Raw genomic sequence first — 25594 nt, forward strand, 5'->3', positions numbered from 1 at the left:
CAGTCAGCACATCTTGAGCAGCCGCCCATGTGCCTCTCTCTCCACAGACGGCTCTGAAGTGAAGGACAATGAAAAACTAGCAATATTTATAGCTGCTGCTGGGGGTACTGTTACACTGATGGCTGTGATGTACTGCATCTACAGCAACTTCTACCCCAAGAGCCAGTACCTTCACACCCCTCTACAGGATGACACAGGTAACGCAGACTCCTGCTCTATCTGACTTAATGATTCAATCAAGTAAATTCAATCAGAATTTAGCTTTTGGCATGTTATGAAAGATGTAACCAATGGCAGTTTGTGCAGATATTTTATTGTTGTCATCCTTTGTCTTTCTCCCCTCCTCTTTTTGTGTCTCTTCCTCTCTCTCCCTCTGTCTCCCTCTCTCTTCCCCCTCTCGCTCACTTTCTGTCTTCCTCTCTCTCCCTCTTTCTCTCTGTCTCTCTCTATCTTTTGCTCTATTCTTCTCGCTCTCTCCGTCTCTCTCTCTCTCCCTGTCTCTCTCTCTCTCCCTGTCTCTCACTCTCTCTCTCTCTCTCTCTCTCTCTCTCTCTCTCTCTCTCTCTCCCTGTCTCTCTCTCACGCCAGACTTAACCCCTGACTCCCCTGAAGCAGCGCCAGTCTATTTCCAAGGCTCTGGAGTGATGGATAGAGACAACAAAAAGATGTGGGGAGCTAGTACAGCCTCCATCTCTGATACCCCCTCCATCATCAATGTCCCGCCCAGCCTGTCCCCTCCTCCCTCCCTCGTTCCCTACCCTCCCCTCTTCCTCTCATCCTACCATCTCAGAACCATATCTGCTCGGGATCTGGAGAGGAGCTGTGTCTGATTTCACACCTCAAAGCCAGTCAGTGAAAACTTTGTCCGTACACCATTAGTCTAATTACGTAAAAACTCATTAAAACTGATTGTTAATCTTTACAGTTCTACACTATTTGGTGGAGGAAGTTATTGATACACATGTACACAAATAATAAACAACAAACATGAACGTATTTCACGATTTATTTTGTTGCTATAATCAATCCTAACATTCAAATAATGTTTACTGGTGTGAAAAGTACATTTGCTTGTCTTTATTCCTATCATTAATGGAAATACTATTAAGTATTAAACCAGGTAGTACAGCAGCGAACAGCTAGGCCGATTTAGAATGTTATGCGTTTCATAGCCTGTTTCTATCGAAATTGCAGCGGTAGAGGCGACAACTTTCTCCACCTTTCTTTATAAAAACTGCAGGTTTTATTATAGACTAATCTGATTATTTTCATTTAGTATTTGTGTAGTGGGGTCCAGTACGAGAATAGCATCTTAAATCCATCCACGGACTGCGGGGAAGGAAGTGGCACGACATTTCACTACACACACAGATTAACCAATAATCTGGTTTCAGTTCCATGGAGAGCGTCCCATCGGCCGGACACTGCTTGGCCATTCAGTTGACCTTTTTTGCAACACAATCTTATCATATATCATTTTTAGTGAGCAGTAAAGATACATCCTTAGCGAAAGGTAACGAGGCTTTGACATGCCGAAATGCACTTTAATTGACAATGTAGCGCGTAAAATGTAGTCAAGTTTGTTTTAACATCCCATTTAAGACAATAAAGTACTGCTGTCTCAAACAGACAAACAGGTTTAACAACCTTTTGTTAAAGCGAAACGAATTTAATGGTGTGTTAATAAGAGGTTAAGGGCGGAGGGAGAAGGTGATAGGGAAGAGTGCTGCGCGCTCAAGCGGGAGTGCGCACGGATAGCAAATCGGTAGGAGCCTGGAGTCGCGAGGATGGAGGTCCGGCCAGATAGGTTTAAGATCGTCGCTGCTAGGACCCTCGGTAAAATAAACAAGTAAGTGAAACAAATTATTGTTTTCATACTGTTGAATTACTATGTTTGAATGTATGTTTGATGTTCATAATGGCATGACATTCCGGTATGAGCCACCTATTTTCTTCCTCTTTTTTTACATGTCTTTTCGCTTTGCTACATCTGCCTATAAATATCGTTCAAATTATTTAAAAAGTTAATAGGTTATTTGTGACTTTTGTACAATAACATTTGAGACGTTTTCAATTAAAAGTATTCTAATTGGCACTTATTAAGACAAGATCAAGATGCCCATAAGGTTGGATTAGTAACGGGGTTAAATGACCTGGAGTAACATCTGTTTCTAAGTATACTATTCAGAGCTTTACGTTTCATGAATGATAGCTTAACATGCTGCGGACTATCTTTGCGCATACAGTCTAAAGGGCACATAGGCCTGTCCGCAGCCCACTCAAGACTATTAGACAGATTGTCTTCCATTTTTTACTCGAGTTGAAGGGGGTTTACTTTTCCAAATCGAAGGCATTCGTGGAATGCGATGATGACAGTGTGGATATGTAAATGCATTCACTTTACATTGTCATTTATGTTGTCACTTTCATAAATAACTTCAGGCAGTTAGTTTGTCCAGTCTCGTGCATCTCAACTGCTGTGATATGCTTTACATCTAAGATTTCACAAAGGTGCAGATTTTAATTCCAGATTAAGATTTGCCCCGAACTCACCTGTGCTGTGTTCCAAAATCATTGGGATTGAGATGTAGCCTCAAGGCCCAGGTCTCATTATGTCTCTGTGGTTGTGGCTGGTGTATAAAGCTGGTTAATGAAGCCCTGCATTATCGGACATTGCAGTAGCAAACCGTGATATATTCTTGGGCCTTGGATTGTCGGTCGTATAAACAATGTAGAATTTATATCATTTATTAAAAGGAACTATGTCTATGAATCATGGACGAAATAGTTTTGAAACAATGTCACTGATAAAATCATAGTTGGACATTTGTTGGCAGTTAAACTCTTTTGACATTGCAGACGTCAAATGATTCGTCACTGCGTAATTTGATGTGTTGACTGGCAGGCCACTCTGAAGCCTGAACTATGTAAAAGAGCAACTCTGATCACTTGATAAAAATAAACACCGATTGATATCGGTGTGCTAGGAGTTGCGCCTCTTGGGATTTGAAGGAGCGTCTAAACACGTAAATCCTCTCCCAAAATAGCATTCTCCCTGTCCAAGCTGTCGTCCACGTAAATCCCTATACCCCACTCTCTCTCTCTCTCTCTCTCTCTCTCTCTCGCTCTCTCTCTCTCTCCTCTCTCTCTCTCTCATCTCTCCTCTCTCTCTCTCTTCTCTCTCTCTCTCTCTCTCTCTCTCATCTCTCTCTCTCCACTCTCTCCCCTCTCCTCCCTCTCTCTCTCTCCTCTCTCTCTCTCTCCCTCTCTCTCACTCTCTGCACTCTCGGTAAGTAACCACGGATACCCTATGCTGCAGGTTGCTCAGCTCCTCAGGTCTACCACTCGTTATCGAACCCCCACCGCACTTCCGGTGCATTTACTTGCTGGATTACACTAACGACGTGATAGTGTCCGTTGGTAACACTTTATTTCCACCGCACGTGAGCTAAGGTGTCTCCTCCCCTCCTTCCTACTGTGGCGTAAGGCGCCGACCCTCACGAGCTAGGGTTAGGTGTATCGTGTCTCGTGAAATCATGGACATGGCCGCCTTTAAAGTTTTTTGAAGCAGTCAATATTGATAATATTTAAGTTTGACAGATATTATGTTGAATCAAATGTCATTCCAGAGTTGATAAGTAGTGAATGGGTGAGTTGTGCCCCTAGCCTAGTAACAGCCTAGTAATTAAAGAGTAACCTGAATCTCATTTTGCATCTCACAAGGAAAACTCTTTTAACTGTATGCCCCAGAAAAGCTTTAGGCTCAATTTATACATTCAAATATGTTTTAAACTAGCAGTGTGCAGTCTGCCACACACATACACATTTACATTACATTTAGTCATTTAGCAGACGCTCTTATCCAGAGCGACTTACAGTAAATACAGGGACATTCTCCCCCGAGGCAAGTAGGGTGAAGTGCCTTGCCCAAGGACACAACGTCATTTTGCACAGCCGGGGAATCGAACTGGCAACCTTCAGATTACTAGCCCGCTTCCCTAACCGCTCAGAACCACCTGACTCCCACACAAACGCATATCATTACACACACATTCAAAACACAACTGATCAGAATATCTTTAATAGTAACCTATTCCTTTCTGATTCTTGCTTTCTCACAGAATGGCTGAACATGTGCTCATCCTACTACATGTATTGGTTACTTTTACAACCTGGGTCTGAAGGTTGAAGCTAGCTCATTCCAGTGGGTCAGGCTCATTTGATTTAAAACATCTTGAAAACGAAGCCCTGCCTGGCCTTAACGCTGAGTGGACAACAAGATAGATACAGAGTGTTGTTTTACTTCCTTAGTTCAGCTGTACTACTAAGTTTTTTGGTTGAACTCTGAACCGGGTTACTCAACTGTCTTCATGCTCGTCTCTTGACGAATGAATCAGAAAGATTAAACTTGAGTGTGAACCTGCGGCTCTAGCTGTGGGCCGGACATGTGGGATTCAGACTTTTGGTTGACTAGAATGTTGTACATATAGATCCTCAGGTCTATACTCCAAATGCCGCGGGTGTTGTCTGAAAGCGTGGAAGTGACTTGATCGTGCTTAGAGCGACAGAAAGAGAGGTAAACGGCTAAGGATTAAGAAGGATGTACTTCACGGTAGGGTCAGAACCATAGGTCAGACGAAGGCAACCGGGTAGTCGGCTAGAGAGCAGTTTACAGTTGACAAACGGATACAAAAAAATGAAAGTTAGCAGATGGTTACTGAGGACAGACGGGATTGACGTCAAGGAAGAGCGAGATATGATAGGCCTGCTACATTGGTCTGATTCGTGAGAGGGGAGGAATCCTCAGGTGTCCAAAAGGGAGGACGTGTCAAGAAAAAATAAGTGGTGCGAGCCAGGTGTGAGATGCAAGGAGAATGGAAATAGAAAAGACAGGGGTGAAGATAAGATGAAAGATGAGCGAGAGACAGGAAGAACGGAGAGGCCCCGAAAGACAAAAATAGGCGGGGAGAGAGATATTAATTATTCAGCATCAGTGAAAGTCATTAATACTTGATCAATGTGAAAAAGAAATGCTGGAACCTGGTCATGTGTTAACTGAATTGTGCTATACTGGAAGCACGCTGAGTTGTCCTGGGTTTGCTTTGCCACATGTGTGGGGGGACCATAGTTTGCTCGTTGACAGTTACTGGTTTTACCATGGTGCATAGTTGAAAGGACACTAAGTTTGTACCAGACAATGACACCACAATGAATCACCTGGTATAGTATGTGTGGTGTTGGACTGCTCTACGACATCACACACCCCACCCAGCTGCTGCTTAGGAAGGTCACGGTGATCAAACCGTCAAATACAGTTTTAGAGTATGATACTTGCGAATTGTTCTCCTTTTTACTCTTATTTGAATTAGGTGGTTTTACTATTTAATGCAGTGTACGATTGAGAGAAGGGAGATGTTCTTACTTTTGACAGTATACAGCCCTACAAAAATGTGCTGATATTGGATTTCTGATGAGCCCCTTTTCATTTAACATTTTCCCTATTGTCTCGCAAACTTTTCCTCCTCATCAGCTGTTAAATCTGCCCACTTCTTCCTACACTGTGTCTCAAATGCCTGGCGTGACTGAGTGAAAGGATGAGAAACTGGGAGAGGGGGGGGGGGGGGGTGCGGGGGTATGTGGCTGCCTGCAGCGCAGTGATTGTCGGTTGTTCCAAAACTGTGCATCAATTTAGCAATTTAACTGAAAGTCAAACTATCCACTTGATGGGAATCTGGAAACGTCCCATTTCAAACCCCTTCTTCTGTTTTCGTGAGGTTCTTCGAAAAAATATGTTTGCACTGCCCATAACAAATATACAGTTTGTTCAAATATCCATAACTATGGCACTACGAAAGACTATACTCTAAATAAAGACATACACTTTTAAATAATTAGATCAATTGTATTATTCAAGTGTACTGGGATATGTCAACCACAGTGCCTCAAGCCCCAGCTCAGCTGAAGTGCTGCTGGGTTTGTGAACTCAAGCTAGGCCGTGTGCTGGGCTGAGCCCGATCTCATGGTTAATGGATGAGGTGCCAGCGGTGGATACATATTTGATGTTTTCCAGACAGGAGGTTGCTTGGTGCCCGTCGTTAGCATGGCTGTTCATTGAGGCCGGATGAAAGAGGAGAGGAGGGGAGAGGAGAAAATGTACGAGTTGAGGAGTAGAGAGGATAGAGGAGAAAAGAGGAGGGCTGAGAGAGAGGAGGAGGGGAAAAAAAGAGGAGAGAAAAGGAGAAGAGGGGAGAGAAGAAGAGAGGAGAGCAGAGGAGAGGAGAGCTGAGGCAGACAGGTAATAGAGAAAGCAGCCTTGAGAATCCGCCTGGAGGAGACAAGTAGCCGTAATCATCGTGTGGTTGAGGCCTACTGTATTGCCCCCTGCCTGCCAAGTCTGTCAGGCAGGTCGTGTCAGCAGAAACACAACAACCCCCAACATGTCAAGGTTATTCTGACGAGTCTCGGAGGTAGCGGACATTGTTTTGGGGAGTTTGACTGGAGGAGCATTTCTAGGTTCAGAGATGCCTAATTGTTCCACATGGGAATTGTGTAGTGGTTTCTATTTGCTGATGTACCAGACAATGGAGAGAAAGACATTCATCACTGACACTCCATTTGGAGACTGCATACTCGTTGCATAAATGCCTCTCTGTTTAATTTACTAAGTAGATTTATGCACACTATATGCCCACGTAAACAATTTACCTCCGATTATAACAACGTGTGACATCAAATCCCACAAATATATTATTATTCACACCTTCAAGATTGCGTCTCATGACAGGTATTCAACTCAAAAGCCCACAGATGCAGAAACAAATCTCGACATCTCAACACATCCCAGGGACCCTTGTCATCCAACTCCATCTGACAGCGCCGCAAACTAAATAAATGATGACTTGTGACCCTGCCCAATCTTCCGCCCCCTCCCTTCCTCCCTCCCGTCCTCCCTCCCTCCCGTCCTCCCACCTCCCTCCCGTCCTCCCTCCCTCCCTCCCGTCCTCCCACCCACCCTCCCTCCCGTCCTCCCTCCCTCCCGTCCTCCCACCCACCCTCCCTCCCGTCCTCCCTCACTCCCGTCCTCCCTCCCTCCCGTCCTCCCTCCCTCACGTCCTCCCTCCCTCCCTCCCGTCCTTCCTCCCGTCCTCCCTCCCTCCCTCCCACCCACCCGGCTCCCCTTTCTCCCCTCAGGGTCCTAGAGAAGCGACAGGAGAATGGCGAGACCATCGAGCTGTCCGCCGAGGGCCGCCCCGAGCTGGTGGAGGAGAAGGAGCTCCCCGTGGTGGACTGCACCTGCTTCGGCCTGCCCCGCCGCTACATCATCGCCATCCTCTCCGGGCTGGGCTTCTGCATCTCCTTCGGCATTCGCTGCAACTTGGGCGTGGCCATCGTCAGCATGGTCAACAACCACACGGTCTACCGGGACAACAAGGCGGTGCTAGTGGTGAGTGATGCCCCTTTTGAGGGGGGAGGGGGCAGAGGGATGGGGGAGGGGGCGGAGGGAGGGGGGGAGGTGGGAGGGGGGCGGAGGGAGGGGGCGGAGGGAGCACAAAAGGGGGAAAAGGAGTTGGAGGATGGAGAAGGGGTTTGGGAGGGGGGTGGGTGGGTTGGGGTTGGGGTGGTCAGGTGAAAGGGTTGTAAAGGGGTTGAGGTGCTGTATGTTGTTCTATGTCAATGGGTGACGGATCGGTCACCCTGGGTTGCTAGCGAGGCTTACTGATTCTCTCTCTCTCCCTCTGTCCATCTGTACACAGAAAGCTCAGTTCGACTGGGACCCCGAAACAGTCGGAATGATCCATGGGTCCTTCTTCTGGGGGTACATAGTAACCCAGATCCCGGGAGGGTTCATCTGTCAGAAGTTTGCAGCAAACAGGTCAGTTCCCATTTAAGGTTTATGAAGCCTATTTGGTTTAGAATACAAGTCTTATTGCTGGTGCTTTTCACTTCCTTTAATTTTCCCATTCTCCCCCACACTCTCTCTGCCTCCTCTCTCTCTCTCTCTCTCTCTCTCTCTCTCTGCCTCCTCTCTCTCTCTCTCTCTCTCTCTCTCTCTCTCTCTCTCTCTCGCTGTCCTCTTTCTCTCTGTCCCTCCAGAGTGTTTGGCTTTGCCATTGTGGCCACCTCAACTCTGAATATGCTGATCCCCTCTGCGGCACGGGTTCACTTTGGCTGTGTTATCCTTGTCAGGATATGTCAAGGACTCGTGGAGGTGCTTGGCTACCTTCCCTCGACCCCCCCCCCCCCCCCCCCATCCCCTTGTTCACACTTGTAGTTTGCTGACATCTGGTTGTGTACTTTATCCGGAGTTGACACTGTGCCAACTCGTTCTGCTGAATTTCATACACACTGGATGACCCCATAGTTTATCCACCCTTTAAGTTATGTTGAGTAAATTCGGGCAGCCCCCTGTTTGACATCCCTTCCTGGTGTTACTGCGTCTCTCCTGCAGGGGGTTTCGTACCCGGCCTGCCATGGAATCTGGGCCAAATGGGCGCCTCCGCTCGAGAGAAGTCGATTGGCAACAACGGCCTTTTGTGGTGAGGCCCTATGAACCTTCCTGCCTCCTCATGGTTTCCGTAGCCATGAGTTAACCAGGTCATCCTGTATATTCTAGTTGTGTACATTCCGTGGTAACTGCCTCCCCTGTCTAATCTTATTTGCACAACTAATGTTAATAATGTAATGGGATGTCCAGGGGACTTATCATACTAATGGCAAGGCCCAGCGGTGGGGGAACTGCACTTCAGGTCTTGACCCTGGAACAGGCTTCTATTATGGGGGAGGGAGCAAGCCATTTTCCACCTCCATGTCGAAGGGATTCAGTTCCCTCTGTAGCTCTATAGATATGCTAGTCAGGACCCACAGTACCAGCTCCTCTATAGCACCCTGATGTCTCCCTGTCTCTCCAGGCTCCTATGCTGGGGCTGTGATCGCCATGCCTCTGGCTGGGGTGCTGGTTCAGTACTCGGGGTGGTCCTCCGTGTTCTACGTGTACGGTAAGGACGGCTGGTTCTGGATGTTCCCTATGGATGCAATTACTGCGGAAGTACACACTCTGCTGCGTGTCTGTTATTCGACTCCTGGCGATGTATCTTGAAAACGCAAGGTGGAGATTGCGATGTGTGGATGAGTGATGCTGAAAAAGAGGATGGTGAAATATTGAAATACACCACCCATTGTGAGCTCGTAATGTAAAGTAAATGACGAAAAGAAAGAAATACATATGTTGTCACCCCCCCCCCCCCAGGTACCTTTGGGATCCTCTGGTATTGCTTCTGGATCCTGGTGTCGTACGAGAGTCCCGCGGCGCACCCCACCATCACAGAGGAAGAGAAGACTTACATCGAAGAGGCCATTGGGTCGATTAACAACTCTGTCCCTGTGACCGTTAGTAAATCCTCTCCACTAACCGCCATCTCTCTTTCTTTCTTTCTTTCTTTCTTTCTTTCTTTCTTTCTTTCTTTCTTTCTTTCTTGCTTTCAATACATGTGAGGCCTCTTGAGGCCTAGGCTATCTTTAATTTAAAGTCATTCGACCTTTCTGTGCCTCTGTGCCTGTAATCAGTTTTCATAAATGTATCTTCTCCTTTTTTTGTACAATTCCCAGAAATTCAACACACCTTGGAGAGCCTTCTTCACCTCCATGCCGGTGTACGCCATCATCGTGGCCAACTTCTGCAGAAGCTGGACCTTCTACCTGCTCCTCATCAGCCAACCTGCATACTTTGAGGAGGTCTTTGGATTTGAGATCAGCAAGGTAAGAACAATCTAGGAATTGCCAATGTATACAAGTATTTCCGTTTACTCCAGAGTATAAAAATTGTATAGTTTAAGGAGATATGATTATACCACGGTTGTTACCCTGTTATTAAAACATAAATCTATCTTCTTCTACCCTTTGCTTTACTCCCCATTTGACTCCCAATCGTAACTTCTCTCCCTCCCTTGCCCATCATCATCTGCCTCCCTGTTCCTCCACCTACTTCCACCCTACCCTCTCTGTTGATCCCCCTCCCCTCCTCCCCTCTATCCCCCTCCCCTCCCCCCAGGTGGGCCTGGTGTCCGCCCTCCCCCATCTCGTTATGACCATCATCGTGCCCATCGGCGGCCAGCTGGCCGACTACCTGCGCAGTAACAACATCATGTCCACCACCAACGTCCGCAAGATGATGAACTGTGGAGGTGAGAAAGGAGGAGAGGTGGAGGAGAAGGAGATGTGGAAAGGAAGGAGAAGGAGGGACAGAATTGGAGAAGGCTAGGAGCAGGAACAGTAGGAAGCAGTCTTGAATTAGTTTTTATTTGTTGAGAGCTTTTTATATGTCGGGGTCCTAACAGGCGTTCAGTTCAGTACCAGTTCTCCATTGGTATTCATAGAGTCTTAGTCTAAGTGTACTATCTGACAGTGTGCTGGGAAGCTTCTCAGCCAGATGGTGAGGTACTCTTAAATCCACTGTGTGAGAAAGAGATCCCTGCGTGCCGCATCTGATGACTCATCAAGTAGACTATTTCTGACCTGCGCAGGAATCGATAGAGGAGTGAGCGGAATCAGAAACGTGGGTGCGCACCGTCTCACTGAGGGGATTTGCTTGTAGCATGTGAAGCCAACTTTAGGTCCAACTGCTGATGCTCAAATGAAGGGGGAAAGGTTCGGTTGGGTCTTTGTTTGGTTTGGTCACTGTCTTCCTCTGTTCCTCACCGGCGGCGGCAGGCTTCGGGATGGAGGCCACCTTCTTGCTCGTGGTGGGGTTCTCCCACACCAAGGTCGTGGCCATCACCTTCCTCGTCCTGGCTGTCGGCTTCAGTGGATTCGCCATCTCAGGTGAGACGTGCCTAGACTCTGCCTCTCACCCTTTCCTGATCTCTAAAGGCTCGTTACCCCTGTTCTCTTCTCAAGACACGCCCCTCCGAGGTATAGCCCCTCACAGATCAAAAAGAGCTCCCTGCACCAGCAGCCCCTCTAAACCAGGATTATCCTCCTCAGCACCCAGGCTGGGGGATCCCTGGTGCCCCTCTAACGTACTGTGCCCCCCCCCCCCCCAACCCTCCCTCCCTCCCAATCCTAATTAGAAAGATTGACTCAGCTCTTTGTGTATGGGGTTGAACTTCCACTGAATGAATCTGTTGAAACACACGCGTATTGTTTGAGCAGAAAGTCGTTTTGAATGCTGTACTGACTGCAGCATGTCTCCTCTGCCCTGTTTTAGGTTTCAACGTGAACCATCTGGACATAGCTCCTCGATATGCCAGCATCCTCATGGGCATCTCCAATGGTGTGGGGACGCTCTCTGGAATGGTGTGCCCCCTTATCGTCGGCGCCATGACCAAACACAAGGTAGAAGCTGACTCCGGCGCGAGTTGTGGCCACCTCCTTTATCCTGCAGTGTCGCGGACCGAAGCGCTACACTTAGTGGAGCCTGGACAAACAGAAACGCCGTCTACTCCTTACGTGAAACACACAGTTCGAGTCGCAAAACACTTCCAACGCATGCTCGTATTTACCTAGCGACTGCAAGTTTGTGCATTTTATCATGTATAATTGATTGATTATTTGCCCTGTCAAAACACAGTATGTACTGTGCTTTTTTTTAAGGATTAGCGTTCATGAACACTTACATGATTCATCCCGACACCGAATCTCCTTGATGACCTCACTCACTCTTTTCAAACTGCACTGTATCTTTCACTCTGCCATGTTTTCTCCCTTTTGACCCATTCCTTTCACACTCACCTTTTCCCCTCCCTCTAATGATCACTCTTTCTCTCCTCTCCTCTCTTTTTTCCTTTCCGTCTCTCCCTCTCTCTCGCCCTAGACGCGGGAAGAGTGGCAGTATGTCTTTCTCATTGCTTCACTCGTTCATTATGGAGGTGTTATATTCTATGGTCTGTATCCCTTCATAACGTTCATTTGTATCCCTCTTTCTGATCTCTTGCAGTGTTATGGCCTAAAAATGACAATAAGGATAAATGTTTATGAAAGTATTTAGCGTATTTATGATACATTTTATCAGCTGGCTCCTTTCCTAATTTCTTATTCCAGTGTTTAGTTGCGAACTCACTTAACCTCCAGACTGACCATGAAATGCCATAGTTTCAACGACATTTACTAGCAAAAACATCCATGTTTCATGGCAAGATGTACATTTTCTATATTTATATTTACGTAGTTTGTTTTACAGGATATTACTTATTTAGCTTTTTTTATGCATTTACATTTATAATAACATGAGAGTACGACCGGGGTAAGCTCAAGTCAAAAGGAGCACGGCCTGGAAGGGTCAGAGCGGCTGACGTTGTCTCTGCCTCCAGGACTCTTCGCCTCTGGGGAGAAGCAAGCCTGGGCTGAGCCGGAGAACCTCAGCGATGAGAAGTGTGGAATCCTGGGGGAGGATGAGCTAGCGGACGAGACCGAGGAGTTGTATCGTACCAGCGGAGGAGGAGGCTACGGGGCTACAGATCCTAACGGAGGAGGAGGAGGAGGAGGAGGAGGGGGAGGCTGGGTGTCGGACTGGGACAAGACAGAGGAGTACGTCCAACCGACCGGAACGAACAGCTACCTGTACGGAGGGGAGGACGACAGGGACCTCTCGTAGGGCAGCCGGATGGGGATTGTACTGGGAGGAGTGGAGCGGTGAGGCAGAGACGGATAGACGCGTTTAGAGAAAAGGTTTCGACAGGAGAGTGTGAGGAAGAGGAAAGGTGGATGGCTGGATGGGGTGTGCGAGAGAAAGGCTGGTCAGCGAGTCGAATCAAAGAGTCGTGTCTGCGATATGACAGGTGTGACCATTGTATGGACACGGAAAGAGTCTGAGCTGTATCCGAAAAAGAGTGTGTGTGTGTGTATGTGTGAGTGAGTGTTGCTTGGGTGTGTGAGTGTATGTGTGTGTGTGTGAGTGTTGCATGGGTGTGTGTGCGTGTGTTTGCATGTCAGCATTTGTGTCCCTGGTATGACAGACAGACTCATTAGGAGTATTTTAGGGCTCCAAAGCCTATTTGGTGACACTGGTGCAACTTCTCTACTTGAGCAGGAGTTGGTTTTAGGCCTAGTTTGGTTGCTTTCTTTAAGAGTGTGCTTATTATACACAATGTACTGTCCAGCAGTTAAATGATTGTATCATTTCAAATTTTTATTTAACAGTACAGTTATTATTTAGGCTTGTTTTTATTGTGATGTTTTTAAAACTACTTGTGGATGTGCAACCTATTGGCCATGTTTGGCACGTCAGACCTCGTTTCTGAAATCCGAGTGAGTGAAATTGCGAATTTAATCAACATAATGTTCACACTGTTAAGACAAAGCATCTAACTCGTGCCAATACATTAAAGTATTAAGTTCTGTAGTATTGGTTTGCTCATACAGAGAGATTCAGCCACTCTGAAGTTACTCATGCATAGGCACACAATAGAAATAATGTACTCTTTAAGCTGTGACAGTATGGTCTCGCAACCCTGTTGTAGAACACAAGTGTTTCGTCAGGCTTCTCAATGTCAAGCAATTGTATTAGGATTGCAAACTGTCTGCCCGGGTAACATGGGAATTGAAGGCCTTGTACAGTAACACAAGGGCAGCACTTGTACAGGACAGTGGGAGACCAGCTAGATGTACAGTTGAGCAAGTAATACCAAATACCAAAGACAGTCACCACCATCACCAACGTCACCGCCCAAGTGCTGCATCCACAACTACTGTGAAGTGTACTTTGGTTGAAGACTTAACCCGTTTTATAGCCTTCTGGTACTGGACATAATGTGTTTCCCTGACATGACCCCAAAACCTCACGTAACATTTGACGGTTTGGAGGTGATTCCAGAGGAGGTCATTTACCGTTCCATGAAGAAACAAAACAGATAGTTCTTCTCTGTAGAGGTTACTCTTTCATGCGCAAGATGTCCAGCGTAGACTTTCCCTCCAGTGTTTTTGAGAGCGAGGTCACAGAGGCTTGGTGATGTCTGCAGATTGTCATCGTTATTATTGCCAGTCACGTTTGACGTAGTGCCAGTCTCTGTCCCTTCGGACCGAGGCAGCTGCCACCAAGAAGCCAAACCCCCTCACACACACACACACACACACCAGCCTGTGCACACTGTCCCAGTGACTAAGGAATAACAATGAGGCAAGGTTGCGGCAAAGATCACACCACAAGAACCTGTTGAATAGGTAGCTAGCACAACATGCTAGCAGACAAACTTTGTAGCACAATGGCGTGTGATGTTTTTGTCTCCTTGTGGGCCGGCCGCAAGCAAAAAAGCTTTCTTAAACTTGTTCACCGACTGACTGTGCAATGCTTGATAGATTAATATTCCTGACACTGAACTTGGGCAGGGTGGAACACCAGGTAGATAAAACAGTGCATGAAGCAATATCACACCATAGGCAATGTTTATCACAATGGAGGTTCATCATGAGTCCCCAGCCTCCAGATGGGGTAGAGCTCTCTCTCTCCCCAACACCCTTTTTTCAAAGATGAACTACAACAAAGTACTGAAGTGATGTCAGGCAGGAGATATCTGTCGATGATCAGTATATTTTTGTTTTCGCTCACTCTTAGTCAAAAAAAAGAAGCAATACAAGATTAATCGTTTGTGTCACTGATCTTTTTTTTTTTGGGGGGGGGGGGGTTACACTGTAAATACATCTGAACTTTACTGGAAATATGTATGTGTTTAGTTGACGTCAGAGTTGAATGTTGAATCTCTCTTGTCTTGGGTGAGACTACTGTCTTACTTTGGCAAGAAAGTGTGGGTTGTTCAAATGGAGATCCAGTAAACTATTTAAGGGGTCTCTTTCACACTAGAAAAAATACTAAATATGAACTGTTAGGGTTTTTACTGTTGTTGCTGTTGTTGTTGTGTTGTTTATGTTTGTTTCTTTTTCAGACTGGTCTGCCAGTTGCTTTTTCTTTTATTATTCGACTGTTTTGTTCTTGATTGTAACATGTAAAATTGTATATGTAAAAACATGTACATGTCGAAAAAATATTGTATAATAAAACGTAGAGGTGATTATTATTTATTATCAATATTCCTGTTTGTATTTTATTTTATTTTTTACAAGAGTATTAACTATTCCATATCCAATCTTCTTCTGCACCAGCCTGCATCGCCCAGACACTGTATAAATACACAAAACAAATAATTTCCATGTTTCCCAAAACATTTCTAACATACATATTTTACGTAAAGCAGCCTGGTCCGGGTCTCTACTGCCTACATGATCTTTCTATCCTCCCCACATGGTTTGGCCACTAATGGATGTTTCTGTCGCTACTCCCAGACTCCCAGGTGTCATGTTACTCCAGTGCTCTGCTCTTCCTCTGACCAGCTATCGATCCCTGGGCTATAGATATTACCCCAGAGGAAGTAAGGGAGAGAAATTTAGATCTGTATAGGATTAGAAAAGGGGGACATTCTGAGAGTTTCCATGTCCATTGAGCTCTCTCTTCCTCTCTCTCTTCCTCTCTCTCTCTTTCTCTCTCTCTCTCTTTCTCTCTCTCTCTCCATTTCTCTTTCTCCCTCCATTCTCTCTCTTTCTCAGTCCTCTCTTGTGTTTGTCTACAGTCAGGGGGGATAATCCTACTCCCATCTGCTAGAGGGAGAGAGGGGGAGGCACAGGGAGAGTGAAATCAGATAATGGTGTTACACAATACCTCGCCTGGTTTCTATTTGAGCTCTTTCTTGAAATCGTTCTGGTGGGGGGAAGGGGTGGGCATCACGAATGAGGATGGAGGAAGGTGAAGAGGAGAGAAGGAAGGAGAGAAAGACAGAGGGGAGGTAAGTGTCAGGTAAGCTGAGGTCTCTGTCTCTTGGCACGCTGTGCTCAGGAGCTTCCTGGAGTGAACAGCAGGTCCAGGTAATTAAAGTCAAGATGGATGAGTGCAGGATTCTCCCCCTTCTCTGCTCATCCTCTCCCCAGCGTCGCCCCTCCCTCTCACCCCCCCCCCCCCTCTTCAGCCCCTTCTGTCCCTCTCTCCCCCTTAACCCCCTCAAGGCCTTCTCATGCCTCTCTGATTATTGTTATTCCAACACAAGGTGTCAGAGTTGAACCATGCACATCCAAGCAAAACAAGAGATCATGTCACACCTCAACTCTTTATTGAAGCATTCATGAAATATTGCCTGTTAAAAATTCAAAGTCATTTTTGAAACAATGACTCATGTTTCCATCACATCACTCACCTTTTAACATTGCATGACACAACTCCAAAATACACTAAAACTTGATAACAATCCTTTAACAATACATGATACAATGACACTCAAAGCTATTCACAAGTGATTACCAACTCTGGTTTGCATTTTATATTACAACATTTAAAAACATGTAATCATTCACTCTTTATAAAAAGTGCGAGAGTAAAATATAGCGAGAGTCAAGCATTAAGTCCTAGAAAACTCTTTCAACAAATACCCTTCAGCTTTTTATCAGACTATATTAAGCATGAAATTTATGTACAAGGATCATAAAGTTGATTCACAGATTGATAAATCCACTAACCCTCCACTATCGTGGACATCAATTAATTGCCGGATCTCAGAAGGATATATATATATCTACAATTTATTTTTATTTTTATAAAAACTTTTGACTTTGTAGCTCAGTGATATTGGTTACCAAATCATTCAGTGACACAGTGCTTTCTTACGTTAGTAAATATACATTACATGTGTTTAAGAGTTAATTACAACTATGTCATTTGGGAATAAGCAAATGAATGAATTCATGGTTACAAGAGTTGTTTCACTAAACTGGTAACTCTTTAATGGGATATGTTTCCATTACCGGTTACGGTATGTATGGTTTGGGTGCCATCCAGCCTGCTGCGCTGGTCTGGTGCTCTGCTTACGCTCACTACTTGGCCACCTGGGACCCCACCTCTGCCCCCCCTTCAGCTCCTATCACCCTAAGGTATGGTACACTCCCTCTGTTTCTGGCTCTGGTTTCAAAGCTTCATATTCCCCATCCTTATTCTTTACACCCAGGGCATCTGCCTTCAAGGTGTTGTACTCGTCCTTGTCAACGGCTGGTTTCAGTCGGAGTTGCTCATACCCTCCTGCTCCACTAGAGGACGCTGCCGTCACCTTGGAGCTGCGTTTTGGCTCTAGGTCTCCATCTTCACCACTGGGCGCTACAGCTTTCAAGGTGTCATACTCTGCCTTGTCACGTTGTCGGCGTAGCTCCTCGTAGCCTCCGTCTTCTCCGCCCGCCTTCACCCCCATCATCGGAACATCTTCATAAATCACTTTGGGAAAACAAAAGCACATTTACGAATGAAACGTGAAACTTGTGAAGCGCTTTTCTAAATGCTCAAAGACGTTTCTCAGAGTGAACACACAGGGCAAAATCATTGAGTAATTTGTCTTAAAAGACTAGAAGTCAGAGGAATTATGAAATTGAAGGGTAGAGAAGGGAAGGAGGTTGTAATTATGCTTTCCAGTCTATCCACTACTACCGTACTATTCAACATCTCAGGTAGATAATTGGAAGGCGCACTTACCATTGGCCCTCCTCCTCTTTTTGCACCTGAAGGCTATGATGAAAACTACAACCATCAAGACAAGCAGGACTGCTATGACGACCAACAGCATCAGCCATTTAATAGGTTCCCCGGAAGCTTGGACAAAGATGGAAATGGACAATACATTACATCAATCAAAGCGCTAATACCAGTATGCTTAACTGCAGGACCTTCTGTTAATACAGGGCCTTTGAACATAATGGAACTCACCAACATAGATGTTGCTCATAGATGTCCGTCCATCCTGCCATGTAGCTCTGCATGCGTATCTGCCAGGCAGTATTTTATCACTGTAAGATGGACCCGTTACCGTATATACCCATGGGTGGTCAAGCTTTTGGTAGTACCAGCGATACTTGGTGCCATCGGGACACATGGAGCAAGTACAGGACATGGACATGGTCATGGAGAGAGATGCTCTCGGAGGGGCGTCTGTGGAATATAAACACAAAAAGGAGAATTTAAAGGAAGATAATTGAAATAAAACAATGTATTTAAATAAATACATCGAGAGTTTCTACAATTTCAAGGTTGTGAAGGAATACACACACGCAGGCACGGCCATGTCGTGCACAAGGCTCACGTGCGCACACACACACACACACACACGCGGGGTGGAGAGGCTCATCCACGGCAAACCATGCCTACCCATGACAACCAGCTTCTGAGCCTCGGAGACGTGTTCGCGCGTTTCTCCAGTGGTGACCCCTTTGTAGGTGGCCTTACACTTGTACGACCCCTGGTCCGACTGCACCACACTGGCGATGGGGAAGAAAGCGTCGGAACCCTCCTGGATGGTTTTTTCGTCCTTATAGAACACAGTACGCTCAATCTTGACCCCCGGGACGACGCATTTCAAGGTCACAGGATCTCCCAACCTGGCTGGCAATGGGGTCTCCATCAGCACCTTCAGTCCTGGGAACAACGCAAAGCTGCAGGCTGAGGGATGCTACTGCACATGTCATTGCACTGTGGTTATTTTTTTAGATCATATTCATGTTCACCAGCCCAGGTAGCTGAGATGTGGTTACTTTTCCCTAACACAGATCATTCCTTGGGTTTGACCACTGAAATGTTGTCAGAACTACGCACTTCTGATTTGTCATCTTCTGCTGTAGGCCTACTTTCTATATAGACTGTTCTCATGTTGTTTTGTACCTTTTTTCATTGTACATAAAGGGTATGGGTATACAGAGACATATTGACTACAAATATATACTCCATATACAGTATCTGGTGTTACCTGAAGTCCTAAGAGTGACCATGCTGCTCCTCTTCTGGTTGTTCTGATCACTGCACCAGTAGAGGCCCATGTTTTCCTTCAGTTGGTAGGGCTGGAACGCCACCTCAGTCTTGCTGGCAATCATCAAAGTCTTCTTCATTGGCATCTTGACGACCTTTCCATTCTTGTACACCCAGCAGGTCCAGCCCTCAAGCCCATCTTCTACCTCCAGGTTCAGCGTGACTGAACTGCCCCTTTGGATTACTGGTCGGCCCGAACGGATGGAGAGAATTGAAGGAGGGAGGTAGGCTGTGAAGGTTGTGGGGTGGGTAGGGGAGTGAGTGAGGGTGGGGTTGAAGGGTGTGGTGAGGTGGGGAATGGGGGCGGAGGTGGTGTGGTGTGGGGAGGGGAGGGTAGGTGAGTGGGTTGAGTGTAGTGTGGGGTGGGTAGGGGAGTGAGTGAGGGTGGGGTTGAAGGGTGTGGTGAGGTGGGGAATGGGGGCGGAGGTGGTGTGGTGAGGGGTGGGTATGGGAGTGGGTTGAGTGTAGTGTGGGGTGGGTAGGGGAGTGAGTGAGGGTGGGGTTGAAGGGTGTGGTGAGGTGGTGATGGGAGGTGGTGTGGTGTGGGGTGGGTAGGTGAGTGGGTTGAGTGTAGTGTTGGGTGGATATGGGAGTGGGTTGAGTGTAGTGTGGGGTGGGTATGGGAGTGGGGAATGTGAGAAGGGTAAAGAGGAAGGGGTTGAGGGGAAACACAAGGAATACATTGTTATTATTTATGTTTTTTGGTAAACAAGTACAAGCCTAAACACAAGCCTACAGTTTAAAGGACTTACTGAGGAATGATCAAGATGACTAAGCATAAAGTATTCCAGTGTATAAGTCAAAGCAGGCCTTCTGTATTTACCCAGAACAGAGATGTTGAAGTTGTCACTAATTTGTCCGTTGGACTCACAGCGATAGGAGCCAGAGTTTTTTGCAGATATTGCAGTCCTCTGCCAGTCCGACAAGTTTTGTTCAGGTGACTGGATGTTGTTGAAGAACCATTGCACTGAAGGACCACCGCTGTTACATGTCAACTTCAATGTATCCCCGGCGTAAACTTGATTTAAATTCGGGACCATGGAAACTAAAAAGGGGAGAGTCAAATACACAGTGAAAATGGGTGAGGGGAGGGTATTAAAAAGTGTAAATGTAATGTAGAGTTGCAAGTCAGTTAACAACGTTATGCTGCCATCTACTGGGTACGTGAGAAGTAACTTTTAAAGGTTAAATAAATAGGAAATAGAGAGAGGGGAGAGAGAGAAACAGAACAGAACAACAGCGTGTAAGAGCAAGGTGTTTATGGCGTTATTTGACGTGCTACTCCCTCACCATGAGGTTTCTGAGTCCTGACCAGGGTGAGCAGCACTGTAGAAAAATCAGAATACAGACTCTTTGGTTACCGTGGGAAAACTGTGCACACACTAACATCAGCAAATCGGCTGCCACAAATAACTCTCTGTGAGAATAGAAGAAGCATTTAAGAAGGTCTAAACATAACAGAGCCATTTTCAGCTCTTTCCGATGCTGTTTGTAACTCTGTATGGTTCTATCTGACTTAGATAGGGTTCTTTAGAGAACCCTTTAGAGAACCCTAGTGAGAGCTTCTTTACATTTATGCATTTAGCATTTACATTTATACATTTAGCATTTACATTTATGCATTTAGCAGATGCTTTTATCCAAAAACGACTCCCAAGAGAGAGCTTTACAAAAGAGCATAGGTCACATAACAACGAGATAGCCCCAAACATTGTGAGCAGCCAAAACATGAAGCATACATTGTGAAAAACCAAATAAGTGCCAAAGGGAAGAACCATAAGAGCATGCAGTTAAACAAGTTACAATTAAACAACATGAAACTCAAAAAGTGCAAGAGTGTACCTGTAGAAAAACAATCAACAGTCAAATATTTCACAGCGAGGACAAGAATTTAAAACCATTACAACTAACCAACAAGAGCAACAAGTCTCTCAATAAGAGTCATTGAGATCCTGGAGAAAACTAACATCAGGTCCAGCCAAGCATTCCTAAGTGCCGTTGTACTCCCGGAACAAGTGCGTCTTGAGCCTTTTCTTGAAGGTGGGGAGACAGTCAGTGTCCCTGATGGACGTGGGGAGTTGATTCCACCATTGGGGGGCCAGACAGGAGAAGAGCTTGTGTTCGGACCGGGCGCTCTTGAGTGGTGGGACCACCAGACGGTTGTCAGAAGAAGACCGTAGGTGGCGCGCGGGGGGGGGGGGGGGGTGTAAGGCTGGAGGAGAGACTTGATGTAGTCGGGTGCAGTCCCGTTCACCGCTCGGAAGGTCAGTACCAGAGTCTTGAATCTGATACGGCCCGTGATGGGAAGCCAGTGGAGGGAGATGAGGAGCGGGGTAACATGGGAGCGTCTGGGTAGATTGAAGACCAGACGGGCTGCTGCGTTCTGAATCCTCTGGAGAGGGCGGGTTGCGCATGCTGGAGACTTTATGGAGACTTTTGAATCAGGGTTATTTCTTTATTTTAAACGTATGCACATGTAAATGTATGTATACCACCCATAGTTTTTAGAAACAGTAGAATACAGTAGAGCTACATACAGAGTTTATCCAAGTTTAACCAACATTTTATCATTATTCAATTGTTGTTTATACCTACTTATTATAGTCAACGTTCTAAACGTATTTAGGAATACACTGAGCAGCTTTGACCAGGGTGGGTCCGCTCTTATTTTTACTGAATTGAATGGGATGTATGTTCTTTTTTTTATTTTTTTTTTATTTTATTATTGTATGTACATATTTTGGCAAATGTTTTTTTTTTTTCATTATAAATGTCACATAAATTCAGAAAATCTAAAAGAAGTATATATTTCTTACAGAAATCATGTACAAGGACTATTAAAAACACTTCAAGAAGAGCGGTTTGTGACAGAAATAGATATTTTAATCTTGGGCGAGTTCAATAGTTTATGAAAATCCTCTCTTTGAATTTTTTCATGGAAGAATTTAATGATAAGAAATTGATATTCCACCCAACCAATAAGTTCTATATTAGTTCAAATGTCACTTAGTCCTACTTCAAAGCTTTTTAATTATGTTTAATGCGCACACAGAACATAGAGGCAAATTTTCAATATGAGGATAATATATATTATTGGCTGTAATATATAATTTTGACTTTGTTTTCATGTGATATTTATAATTGTATGACTCATGTTAGTTTTGTTTTTCATTTCCTTATCATTAGAATCCAAAATGCCAAATTCTTCACGGCCATCTCATTACCTGATTACCTCAGTAAGACTGCGATAGAAGACTGAATTTCCAAACAGCAGTTTTTTTACGATCGGGATTGTAGAATTGTAATTGTCCTAATAATGTGCTTTATACTTTTGACACCTGTTACACCTTTCTCCTTAAATCTAAATGTTAATTTTTTCATGTTATCTTCACAACATCTTAACAAGTAACAACTTCAAACTGCGGTAATAGGGTAATATTCTGTGAAATAAATACAGAACAGTTGAAATAGAGTACAAAACCGGATTACTCTGGAATAAGCTTTATCTTCCCATGTTTGGACCTAGAACATCTTGACCTTCCTGGTTGAAACATTGCTCAGAAATGAAAGCAGTAGGAAGTGTATTTCTGTTTGAGGTTCATATTTACTCATTTCTATTCTGCTCTTGTACTCTTGTACCCTTCTGGCTTGTTTGGTTGACTTTTCCACATGGTTGCCTATCCTGTATCTTTCCTTTACTCATAAAAAGAGACACTGGCTTGTGATTTTCACAAATCAATCTTGCTGGTTTAGAGACTGACAGTGTTGTGTTTGCTGATTTCACAACTTAGAGATAATTAGCTAAATTGGCAGAATAATTGAACCCACAAAGCAGAGAGTACAGAAGCATTCAAGTTATAATTTCGTTATCTTTTGATTAAATCAGCATACCTGGTATTAAGAAGAGCTGGTTTGTCACACCCATCTCTGACACTGTCCGGACTGGGCTGTGAGGCTGATTGATGTGTGACGGCAGACTGAAAGTGAAGGAGCTGCTGTAGAGGTTCAGGGACAGTGAGACATTGAGGAAATTGAAGTCAAACAAGGTCACAGCACGCATGTCCAAGGATGCTCATCACTGAGTGTCAGTGAGAACAGTTTGTTTACCGAATCGTAATTCTGGAACAGAAACCTTAGTGATTTCTACACTCTTTCTCAGGAGAGTTGTCTGTTGAAGCATATATATATATTTTGAATATATTTATTTACTTTCTTCTTCTTTTTTAAGAGACTGCATGCTCGCAAATAAGTATAATAAGTTATAAAAATTAACATGTACATATAAACCTTTACCGTTACAATTATAAGAAAATTATTAGAACTTAAATGTACCGTAGTTAGCGTTTCCTGTGAACACATTATGGGATAGTTCAAACACTTCCTTCTTGACCAGCTTAAACTTGGTTTCAGTTGTCTGACATGACACATTTATTTGTGGTGTGATGACTAATCATGCCCAGAAGCTACTGTGAGAAAGTTACTGGTATGGAATGGTTTGAATAATTCAGAGAAAGGCGTTAGGCATGCTCGGAACATGCTCAGTGGGTGTGTCTGCATAATTTGGGCGCTGTGTTGTCAGGGTGGTTACACAACAAATACTTGGGACCATTGTTGTTGTTCCTTCCTTCTTAGAATTTAATGGGTGTCCAATCCTGTTGCATTATCATTTACATTTACATTTAGCAGACGCTCTTATCCAGAGCGACTTACAGTAAGTACAGGGACATTCCCCCGAGGCAAGTAGGGTGAAGTGCCTTGCCCAAGGACACAACGTCAGTTGACATGACCGGGAATCGAACTGGCAACCTTCGGATTACTAGCCCAATTCCCTCACCGCTCAGCCACCTGACTCCCCATATCACCCAGCCCTTCAATGTCTGGGACTTGTTATTACTTAACTTAAGGGAGTCGGGGAGTATGTAATATGTAAACGGTAATGGTATTTTGGTTGTGGATCATATCTTGCTGTAAACCATAGATAGAATGAACTATTATTCCTGGTAGCTACAGAAACATTTCGCTGCCATTGTAAGAGTTGTTCTCAGTACTTTCTTGGTTGAGGTTAACTATTGCCCTAAAATGTTTCTTGCATGATCTGTGGTTTCATGCTAATTCTGAAACCAGAAGCTGTGGTCAAACTGTTGCAAAGTTCTCCAGAAATGTGCGAATTGTCACCCATTACTTGAAATGCAAACCAAAACGCGCAAGTTTGATGCCTTTCAGACAGAACATTTTAATTCTTGTTGAAAAGCAATTTCTGTTTTTATGTTACAAGCAAAACTTCCATTTAGATCATTTACTCTCTAGTAGAAGCCTTCTGTCCTCACAGTTCCCATGTTGGCCACTAGAGCACACCACTGCTTCGCTTCTTGTGCATCATCAATGGCTTTGAGTAAGAAATTATATTTACTGACTGTTAAAACTGTTTTGTGCATTCTACACTTTAATTAATCTTTATTTCTTTACCCCCCCTTTCAATGCTTTTTTTTGTTCTCACACGCTTATACTCTCTCTCTCTCTCTCTCTCTCTCTCTCTCTCTCTCTCTCTCTCTCTCTCTCTCTCTCTCTCTCTCTCTCCGTCGTTTTGTCTCTCTGTCTCTTCCCCCCTCCCTTTCTCTCATTCCCTCTCTATTACTCATTTCCTTCATTTTTCTTGCTCTAGTTCTCACTTTCAACAGACAACACGCACACACACACACATACACAGATCCTTCCTCTCCTCCATCTGCCCGTGACCCAGTTCTTCCTCCTCCCTCCAGCAGCAGCAGGGTTAACCTTGGAGGCGAAGCTCCTCTCAGAACCAGGACACAGGATAGCCTAAACAGAGCTAACGACAATGCACCTCTGAAGTGAAGGTGAATGTGCTGCACTACACTGTTGTGAGATGCAGGGAGCAGGGAAATTCAACCCCTAAGAGCACACTGGGGCTGGACTGTAGTGCAGTAGACAGTAGGCTGAAACTAGCCTTGAGAGAACAGATAGGGGAAGTTCCTCTAGATGTTCATGACTCACTGCAACATGCGTTATTATAGAAAAAACGCACTCAGCCCAAAGCCTCACAAATGACTGTCATGCAGCAGTCCAGGTGTTACAGCATCCTGAGAAATACAAATAACCCCAACTCAGACCTCATATTTCTGTTCAACAAACACGACGATTCCCTGACCTCCTCTTCTAAGAATCACAACCCACAGGCATCAACGATGCTTTCAAAACATGGTTTAGAATCACGTCAACCACGTTCATGGTTCATTCTCCACGGATTGCTGAATTCGTCTGCTGTCGGTTGGAGTTTCAAGGTCAGTCGCACGGATGATGTCACACGTGACAGTTCATCAGAATGGTCCCGTACAGTAGCCGCTTCCAGCTTCCACGGCTGCCTTCCTGCCAGCTACCTGTCCCCCACCTGTGTGTCAACACTAATCAGAAGTGAAACAGTGATAGGTGACACAGCTTTAGATCTCAGCGCAAGCCCACGGTCCATTGGGACACAGATGTTAATGATATCCGCGCACCTCTCTCACAGCACTCACAACCGTAGTGGAGATCACACAAAGCAGTCTTTTTCATTTCTCCCAGTGGAGAGGTGTTGAGATAGTTTGTGTTTGTATGTGGAGGCGGAGGGGGGAGGGAGGGGGGGGGGGTGGTGTTGGTGTTGGTGTTGGCGGAGAATAACCTGTAGGATTTCATCAATGGAAGGAGCCCACTGCCTATTCTTTGGATGTTCTTTTAGCTCCAGCAGGAGATGAGGAGAGATGAGATGGGCTGACCCAAGCTGCT

General features: G+C 45.2%; 2 protein-coding genes across 5 annotated transcripts; one reads left to right on the top strand and one right to left on the bottom strand.

The window, feature by feature from the left end:
* Positions 1-1787: 1787 nt before the first annotated feature.
* Positions 1788-12589, top strand: LOC136950572 (vesicular glutamate transporter 1-like). 2 transcript variants are annotated; one of them, XM_067244988.1, is made up of 13 exons: positions 1788-1849; positions 7192-7444; positions 7755-7873; positions 8095-8209; positions 8450-8537; positions 8910-8996; positions 9248-9387; positions 9607-9756; positions 10049-10181; positions 10708-10818; positions 11204-11331; positions 11810-11879; positions 12306-12589. In XM_067244988.1, the coding sequence occupies exons 1-13, from the start codon at positions 1788-1790 to the stop codon at positions 12587-12589; spliced, it is 1740 nt and encodes a 579-aa protein (XP_067101089.1). The 2 variants fall into 2 exon arrangements, with proteins under 2 accessions (XP_067101089.1, XP_067101090.1); XM_067244989.1 differs by having other exon boundaries at positions 9248-9381.
* A 3489-nt stretch (positions 12590-16078) lies between these two features.
* LOC136950579 (titin-like) lies at positions 16079-23270 on the bottom strand. Of its 3 annotated transcripts, XM_067245004.1 has the most exons (10): positions 23147-23270; positions 22922-22982; positions 22706-22806; positions 20105-20140; positions 19638-19859; positions 18756-19043; positions 18161-18427; positions 17723-17944; positions 17492-17608; positions 16079-17236 (listed from the first exon to the last, which is right to left on the bottom strand). In XM_067245004.1, the coding sequence occupies exons 3-10, from the start codon at positions 22737-22739 to the stop codon at positions 16893-16895; spliced, it is 1530 nt and encodes a 509-aa protein (XP_067101105.1). In that variant the 5' UTR covers positions 22740-22806; positions 22922-22982; positions 23147-23270; the 3' UTR covers positions 16079-16892. The 3 variants fall into 3 exon arrangements, with proteins under 3 accessions (XP_067101105.1, XP_067101103.1, XP_067101102.1); XM_067245002.1 differs by lacking the exon at positions 22922-22982 and having other exon boundaries at positions 22706-22809; positions 23147-23206; XM_067245001.1 differs by lacking the exons at positions 22922-22982; positions 23147-23270 and having other exon boundaries at positions 22706-22812.
* Positions 23271-25594: the final 2324 nt, after the last annotated feature.

This window comes from Osmerus mordax, chromosome 10 (assembly GCF_038355195.1).
Source record: "Osmerus mordax isolate fOsmMor3 chromosome 10, fOsmMor3.pri, whole genome shotgun sequence".
Lineage (NCBI taxonomy): Eukaryota > Metazoa > Chordata > Actinopteri > Osmeriformes > Osmeridae > Osmerus > Osmerus mordax.

Excerpts from the sequence above, each read along its gene's own strand:
- LOC136950579 (XM_067245004.1), bottom strand. The coding sequence starts at position 22,739 with ATGGGTGTGACAAACCAGCTCTTCTTAATACCAG. Across the intron at positions 18,428-18,755 it reads GGTCACTCTTAGGACTTCAG|GACTGAAGGTGCTGATGGAG; the intron begins GTAACACCAGAT and ends CGTTGTTCCCAG. Across the intron at positions 17,237-17,491 it reads AAAGAGGAGGAGGGCCAATG|TGATTTATGAAGATGTTCCG; the intron begins GTAAGTGCGCCT and ends GTTTTCCCAAAG.
- LOC136950572 (XM_067244988.1), top strand. The coding sequence starts at position 1,788 with ATGGAGGTCCGGCCAGATAGGTTTAAGATCGTCGCTGCTAGGACCCTC. Across the intron at positions 7,445-7,754 it reads ACAACAAGGCGGTGCTAGTG|AAAGCTCAGTTCGACTGGGA; the intron begins GTGAGTGATGCC and ends ATCTGTACACAG. Across the intron at positions 9,757-10,048 it reads TTGGATTTGAGATCAGCAAG|GTGGGCCTGGTGTCCGCCCT; the intron begins GTAAGAACAATC and ends CCCTCCCCCCAG.